Source organism: Corticium candelabrum, chromosome 22 (assembly GCF_963422355.1).
Source record: "Corticium candelabrum chromosome 22, ooCorCand1.1, whole genome shotgun sequence".
In the NCBI taxonomy this organism is placed as follows: domain Eukaryota; kingdom Metazoa; phylum Porifera; class Homoscleromorpha; order Homosclerophorida; family Plakinidae; genus Corticium; species Corticium candelabrum.
Window position 1 is genome coordinate 3301660 of NC_085106.1, and position 8501 is coordinate 3310160.

Here is an 8501-nt window from a genome sequence, read left to right on the forward strand (position 1 = left end):
TCATGCATATATAGATAGACCTTCAAGTCGAAAACAGTTTAGTTGCTCTATTCACCGTGATGCGTGTGATTATGTTGTGGATGTCCGTCTACATGGCAGTGTCGTTGGTCAGCTTAGCGGAGACCTCTACTGCACTGGGTGGATCGTCGACGCACCACAGTGTTGCAGAAAATCTTGTACGAATGGCTACAAGTTTGACAAGCTTCGCCACTAGCGAAATCGACTCCAGAAGAGCTTCTGAGCATACACAGATGGCATCAGACCTCGGCCAACACGCAAGAACAATGCGATTAAGCGAATACAGCCCGTATTCGAGCAACCCCTACGACCTCGGGCCCATCAATCAATGCAGCTACCCTCAACTGCATGCGTGCAATTTCGAGAGCGGTTATACTGTTCCTGAGTACGCAGCTCGAGTTTTTCGACCAGCCAACAGTATACTCAACGACCTGCATGAAAAGATTTCTTCAGGTCTGTCGTCCAGATGCACCAAGTCTTGGATGAACTTCATGTGCAAAGCCTTGGTTGGTCCACGATGCATTTCAAACACAACAGTTCGTTACCAAACCAACAACTATGACGTAAGCATTCAAATCCAGTAGTTGATATCATGCAGTTGTCAATACGAGGGATGTCGCACTAATTAATTAATATGCTCGACCATTTGACGTCATCATTTCAAAATCATATTATCGTGTTGACTGGTAAATTTTTTGGTTGCATATAATTTCTCGTTGATAGTCAGAGGCGTACATAGGTTTCTGCAGTAATGGAGGAGTATCTAAATTGATATTTACTACAAATGCATGCATATAAGGGTTTTTGAGTTGGACGATAATGTTCAACAGAAGCCAATTGAGGAGCGAGATATAAATTTGATAAGCCAATGCATGCATGACTGTCATTGGTGTGCGAAACATGATAATTGATTGATCAACCGACTAAGTTACAGAATGACAGACATTAAGTGTTTTGCCACAAACATATCCCCGACTGGAAGCCCTGTGAACTAATGCAATATGCAAGATATATATATATATATATATATATATATATATATATATATATATATATATATATATATATATCTATAGTCAGACTCGAGTGCAGCTTATCCAGAACCTACAACTACAAGAGGCAGTTGTATTCTAGAGCTGAGACAAATTCTTGAATATTCAAATATATTGGCCTTCGCAATATGTCATCCAATATTTGAACCTTTATTGTATTTTGCGCATGCGTAGAAGAATTAAGCCTCGTCAAATTTGAAACAATCAAGTTTAGACGTCGTTGCTAGCTGATTTCTTAGTATATTGGGATTTTATCTATAATTATAGTGCAACTCTACGTATTGTCCAGATTAAAAGTTGAAACGGCTCTAATCAACGTTCTAATTCTGCATATATATATATATATATATAGTAGTGGCGGATTCCGGAAATAATGTCACAACGAATATCCGATGTTTATTTCATACATTCGTCTCAACCCTAGTTATAACCGATTGTCTTATGACCCTAGTCATAACTGATTGTCTTATGTCTTCGTGTTTAGTAGAGTCCATCTAGAGCATGGGAAAACACAGTCTGTTTTAGAGATGCTTAATTAATTAATTAAACCATTACATGCATGCTACGTCTATTTAGACAGTAGTAATCTATAAAACTAATAATAATTAATAAATGATATTAATATTATTAGCAATATTATTATATATGTAGAAATTTTGGGAACGTCAAACCAACCAGCTTTCCGCCTATCCCAACCTGACTGGCATGCGCGTTCGACGATACCTCGACCCGATCCAATGTCGTTTGTATGTGATAGATATGATAATCGACTGTTCAACCAACTCACTTACGGAATGACATCATTATTGGCATTTTCTGGGTGTTTTGCCGTAGATAAAAATTGTCATCCCTATTAATCTATTTTATTGCTATAATCAATTATTTCTTATCATTAGTATCATTATATTGTTTGGTAAGTCGCCACTAACATTATTAAATAATGAAAGAGATTGTATTGAATTTTCAATGCAACTAATGTTTCTTCGACTGCAATATTTTCAAAAAACATTTGTTATCTACTCATTAGATTTGTCGCCAAGTATTTTCATCATGTCCATTACGCTCAACCACTAGCAGCATTTTCTGTCAAACTCTCTCGTCAATAATTACTATACACCCTGCAGGAACATTTTCTCTAACCAGCTGCCGAGTTTTAAACATCGACGGGTGCGCGAATACTCTCCCGTCACCGGACTGGCTTGCTGCCCTATTAGAACACCAAACACAGTCAAGTTCTTTTGACGACAGAGCAAGAGCACTATCCCTCTCGGGCAGTTGCAAGATCAATTACATCAAACTATCTTGCACGCAGCCTACATGCGGATCTAATGGACGTCTACAAGGTTACGATAGCTCAAGTCAATGCCACAACATCGCAAACTGGTGAGATCAAATATTTTTAATGCTCGGATATCTAGACCCGACGGACTGAAGTAAACGTAAAAGTCGGTGTGCTATTTTCAACATGCGCATGCAGTTCTCATTGCACTGCCTACGAAAAAACGTGCATGTCATACAAAATGGTCAGTAGCTACACAAATGATATACTGATACCAAACGGAACAGCCGCTTGATACACACACACACACACACACACACACACACACACACACACACACACACACACACACACACACACACACACACACACACACACACACACACACATATACTTATATATATATAATCATATATTATTTCTTCAAGTACAACTATACATAGATGTCTAGACCACTAAATAAAAGACAAGCCAGTTAAGTCATCACAATCTAAACATAAACGATCTAAAACTAAACGAGCATTAAATTTCCACAGACACACAGATAACTGTTCGTGTAGCTGGCACACAGACTGGCTGGTAGTAATGTTGTTGTGGTAAGCAGCTCTCTTGGCAATAACTTTCAAAGTTTCCAAACTTTGAGGAGACCACAATCCAAGAGTTTCCACAGCCAGTGGAAAAAATTGTGATCCAGCCTGCGAAACATCATCATCATGTTTGAGATCCTTCTCTCTTTCCCATGCATCTGCTGCTTGTCCAGGGTGAGTGGCGGCAATAGCAATGAACCGGGGAAATAACGAGTTACGGACTGTAATGTCAAAGAAAGCTGAACTGCCATCCAAGAAGTCAGGATGAAATAGGTCACCTGGCTTCTTGTAATTATTCGAACTGCAGCATATATATGCATATATATATGTATATATATATATGTATATATATATATATATATATATATATATATATATATATATATATATATATCTTACATATTCATATACTCTGCACGTATTCATATTATGTTTTCACAGCAAGCATATTACATTTGCGCATGAGCACACCGAATTTTATTTCTTCTCGGTCTAGTTAAAAAACTGCGGATCTAAACATCAAGTAAGCTAATTAACTGGTCTGGCCTAAAGCGTATTTTTGTGCACATTTACTGTGACTGATGAGTGCGCATTAGTAATCGACTTGTTGCTTTAGCGTCAGAGTCGGCGACTCACAAAAACTTCGTTCTAAGTGTGACGATTTGGAGAGGCGAAAGCATTCGAGCGTTTGTGCTGGAGAAACCGAATCGTGCACGTCGGGAGCTACTAGCACTACTTATTACGTTGGAATTTCTATTGCATGGTCGATGTTGGCTCTCATCAAGAACTGCTTGTAAGTCCAACAAAGAGATATTCAACTGTGAGTTATTCACAGACATCTATATAACTCATATTGCATTGCGACTTACATTAATTTCTCTGATTGTTTGCTGTTAGAGTGTGGCTGAGTGCGGCTGGCTATGAAACTCTTTCTTGCTGCGTATTGGAAACGCGAGGAATGCGTGTAGACTCAACTAGTGCTTAATCTTTTGCTGCCTTCTGTTGTTTGTCTAGCCAATGTTTGTTACTAGTTGTTGGCGTTGTAATTGCTTCAGTTATTACGAATAGATGTTAGCAGACAAAACTTCTTGCCAATTTTGCTTCGCTGGTAATGATCTTAGCTACATAAAAGTCTTAGAATATAATTACACTGTAAAAAATTGTGTTTTAAAACAAGCGACCACGCATGTTTTGATGCAAAAGAAAGTGTTAAGAATAAAGAAACACGTGTAGAAACAAGACATCTATATTTAGAAGCTAACCAATTATCCTCAAAACAACACGTGCCTGTGTTGAAACAACAACCACAAAACTAACACAGTGTGTTAAATTATGATGCCTGTTGGTAACAAGTACTGATGTGTTGAAACGTTTACAAGAAGTGTGCTAAATCAAACCTTCTACTTTGAAACAAGAAAAATGTGTAAATTCTAACAATCTCAGTTAGAAACAACACTTGCAACTGGTGCTTTTTACATTAGTACGTAGAAGTCTAAGCCACATATGAAGTATTGTTTACACCATTCATACAATTAAGAAAATATGCTACATATCTAAAGTCCAGGTATGTGATGAAAAACAGCAATTCTTTCAGTCACCAACAGCATGTCACCAACTTTTCTGATACAGAATGACTCATTTTCTATAAGAGAATTGCATGAAACCAGTGTAGTCTTTGCACTTGGCTGAACTTCATATGAGTAAAAGTGATCATTGAAAGAGCAGATCTCAAGACAGCGAACAACAAAATATTTCTCATTCTCTGCCACAATAATGAGATCAACTGTAGCAAAAGTGAAGTCAATATCTGGATTAAGTGCTGGAATCTTCACTACAGAGCCTTTTTGTATATAACACTTCGCCTGGTAAGACCTTTACCACTATTGCACATGAACAAAGCTTTTCATGCAGTTACAGCTGTGACAAACAAGAATAACCACACACCTCAAAACCCACAGTGGAGTTTGATTCCTTGAACCAAGATATCTTGAGAGCTGCTCTGCTAAGGGGTGGTTCACAAAGTCTATAGTAGTTCCTGAAGAAATGAACAAAGTCATAAACCTACAATCAATTCCCAAGCAGTCAATTTATATACCAGAGTGGATAAGATCTTCCACTGCTAGATATGATGATGATCCATCAGGACTTGACAACAAGCGATGGCACATGTACAATTGTGCTTGCTTAGCCAGTAAATAAGGAATATTTCTAAAATTTCCTTTCACAAGACGTTTAAAGTGTCCATTCTTTGCTTCAAATCTCATACACCACATAGTCCGTAGAGGTCCAAAGCTAGCATGACAATAGTAATGTTAGTAATTAATATCAACTATATTTGTGTTGGAAATTTTTATCTAACCTAAATTCAGAGAATTACTACAACTTTACAATGTAAAAATATTACCATACTTCTGAATAATAGTCTGCACCCGAACAGTAACCTGTGCATCCGATGAGTTTGAAATAATAGTAACTCGAGTTCAAATATTAACCCACACCTTAGATGTGAAAGACTGGTATCTGACACTGTGCATGCCCAAGGTTAATAGTGCACCAGTTGGCAAAAACCATATGTTCGTGAAAAAAAGCGATAAGCAATCTTTTTCATTGCATAAAAATTAAAGACCGAGGAAGACGTTTGAGCATCTGTGAACATTATGGCAGTAATATACAAAATCAACAAACAGAACCTTTTTCGGTAAACAAATCCAACAAACTGAAACAGCTTGAAAGTAAATCTAGAAAAATGAAAGCGAGTGACTGGAGGAGGCATGATCCCAAGCGTTGAAAAATGGTATCCTGTGCTTTAGTAGTAACCCATGAAGCTGATCATTTTTATAAATCACATTTGAATCAATCTCATAGATACAGTCCTCAGTCACCTGTTTGTAAAAAAGAACTTAAATTATTTGTAAAATATTCTGGTGAGCTGTCCTCAAGTATATTGGCAAATACATTATGTCCACCTCAAAAAGAGGCTGAGTTTCTGGGCAACATAATACCTTTAGCAAGCTTTATCTACTTAATAAGCAGCTACTCAGATTTTAGAGTGTGACATACAGTTACAAACATTCTATTGTTATGTTCACTAATGAGATCTTCATATAGTGTCAATTGCACACACATTGCCAATTATTATAATTGAGGTCCACGATAAAATATTCAACTAATAAAGGAACAAATGTTTGGTATATGGTGGGGGCATAAACAAAACACCAAAAGCAAACACTTCTACTTGAAAAAGCATATAAAATCTGTTAATTTATTAATTAAACATGTTTAAAAAGTAACTCAAAAGCTGACTTGGCAGATGAACCATATAATGCATTTTAGGTGTTATTGTTTTGCCAGGATATAAGTGGCAAAATCGGTGGTGATGGTCCTCAATCATAGTTGCCAGAAGACAAGCATCATCAGTGGTCACAGTTGTTGCAACACATATCGCCAATATTACCAGCAATGTCAGAAAACAATAGTAGTGTTCATCATCAGCTGGAACCCATTCACCTATGAAAATTGGAAGGTTCACTGCCAGACACCATGACTGAGCAGCTACAACAAATCAATTCATTTACCGAATCAGAAAAACTGTTGATATTCATACAAATGTACCTCGCTGACCTAACTTGTCATCTCGATCTATAGCGTCTCTTGTTATTTGTGTGGGGCAATCTTTGCCTTCATTATATCCCAGATCTGCATACTTAATTTGTTGGTTCAGGGTTACAAGTGTAAAATACCTCTGAGAAAAGCAGTGTTGAAGGAGCAATCTAGACAAAACATCTGATAAAGCTGTACAAGTCCAGCAAGATGCTGTGTAATACTAACCTAATTTCTCTGGTGATCGCTCTTCCAAAAGAATATGCATCACGTCAAATGGTAGGCACTCAGTGACTTTGAAGTTCTTGATTTTGCTTACAACACTCCTATAATTTAACCCATAATTGACTGAGAAGTGAGAGAGTAAGTCAGAATCTTCCAGCTGCTGACACTGTTCTTCATGCATCACTTCATTTCTCATAACAAACTTGCTTTCTGTAAACTGTGACAAACATAATTAGCATTTTAAAATCAACACATTGGACTACCGTTTCATAAATAGAAATAAAAATAATCAGGCCACACCAGAAACTCTTCATTTTAGATAGCATAAAGACTGTCTAAAGTTTCTATTTTCCCACAAAAAATGTTTACATGTTTGGATAAAACTTCTTTGTTGTTTCTATTGGTGTTTGCAATAACCATTTTTCGAATGTATATGATGTCTGCTAAACTCTAAATGTAATCCAACACTGTCATCTGGCATTGACTCCATAGCGAGTTCCGATATCTGATGCTGTGAGCACAGACATCAGACATCGTTCATCGTCAAATGTTACCATGCAACAAATGTCCTTCAGCAAAAATGACTCTTCAACTCGCAGAATCCTAGAATTAATGATGGAACAATTAGTGTCCAAAACCGTGAGTTTGACAGAAATTGCAGGCATAGCAAATGTTGTATTGTGCCATACTAGCCTCATACCCATGCGCACTGTCCCCACCAGAAATAAGTGATACACGCACATACCTGCAGAGTGGAATATAACGATCGGTCATCTGTCATTGACCAACCGACTGGTGTTCGTGACCAACCACAATTTTGCTTTGACCGGACATACCTATACACGACTGTTTAGGTGTAATAATTATTGCATGGACGGTAGGGAATCAATTCGCAACCCAAAAGTCCAGACAATTGACTGAAGCAGCAGGCAAGATCTACAACAAACGTGTTACGTACAGGCGTATGGATTTGTGACGTAGCTCAAGAGCGGGGCGTCGCGTGGATCTAAAATTGAAGTTAGAGGTCTTAGGGACCGGTCATTATTAATTAAATGTCCGGGGTGGGTGGGTGGGTGGGGTTGGCAAAATTTACGGAGGGCAGCAAAGTTAAATTAAAAATTCTACAACATGTGTTTTAGAAAACTTTCGACCCCAATGTTTGACGGTCAATATTTGTGTGAGTCCCACCATTGTGCGTGCGTGCGTGCGTACATGTGTGTGTGTGTGTGTGTGTGTGTGTGTGTGTGTGTGTGTGTGTGTGTGTGTGTGTGTGTGTGTGTGTGTGTGTGTGTGTGTGTGTGTGTGTGTGTGTGTGTGTGTGTGTGTGTGTGTGTGTGTGTGTGTGTGTGTGTGTGTGTGTGTGTGTGTGTGTGTGTGTGTGTGTGTGTGTCGCGCGCGCATCTGTCTGCAATATATAGACATACAGAAGGTATACAATGAGAAATTTAATGCACTTGTTGTAAGTTCAATACTTTAGTAAAAGTCTACAAATTTAGAATGCCAAGACTTGCGCAAGCTAAAAGCAAAGCGAGTTATAATGGTGTTGCTAGGGATTGGAACGGACGAGTCTGGTTTATTTAAACTGTCGCTGCGTGTCTCGAACTTACCATCGTCATCTGTCTTGACCTTCGACTCTTACAATGTCCAAGATGATTTTATCTGACTCCAACTCTTCGCACTCGCTGTCATTTACTAGATTTGCACTTGCTCAAGGCTCCTCGTGTCCGTAGAGTTTACCTG

General features: G+C 38.1%; 1 protein-coding gene across 2 annotated transcripts; it reads left to right on the forward strand.

Moving 5' to 3' along the window:
* The first annotated feature begins 55 nt into the window (after nucleotides 1-55).
* On the forward strand, nucleotides 56-4083 carry LOC134197497 (uncharacterized). 2 transcript variants are annotated; one of them, XM_062666832.1, is made up of 4 exons: nucleotides 56-581; nucleotides 2098-2453; nucleotides 3553-3756; nucleotides 3834-4083. In XM_062666832.1, exons 1-3 carry the CDS (start codon nucleotides 60-62, stop codon nucleotides 3731-3733), a joined length of 1059 nt encoding a protein of 352 aa, XP_062522816.1. In that variant the 5' UTR covers nucleotides 56-59; the 3' UTR covers nucleotides 3734-3756; nucleotides 3834-4083. The 2 variants fall into 2 exon arrangements, with proteins under 2 accessions (XP_062522816.1, XP_062522815.1); XM_062666831.1 differs by having other exon boundaries at nucleotides 3553-3729.
* Nucleotides 4084-8501: the final 4418 nt, after the last annotated feature.

Bases quoted from the DNA above. Each gene is read 5' to 3' on its own strand.
- LOC134197497 (XM_062666831.1), top strand. From the start codon at position 60: ATGCGTGTGATTATGTTGTGGATGTCCGTCTACATGGCAGTGTCGTTG. The intron at 582-2,097 runs GTAAGCATTCAA...TCTACTCATTAG, and splicing joins ACCAAACCAACAACTATGAC to ATTTGTCGCCAAGTATTTTC. The intron at 3,730-3,833 runs GTAAGTCCAACA...GTTTGCTGTTAG, and splicing joins GCTCTCATCAAGAACTGCTT to AGTGTGGCTGAGTGCGGCTG.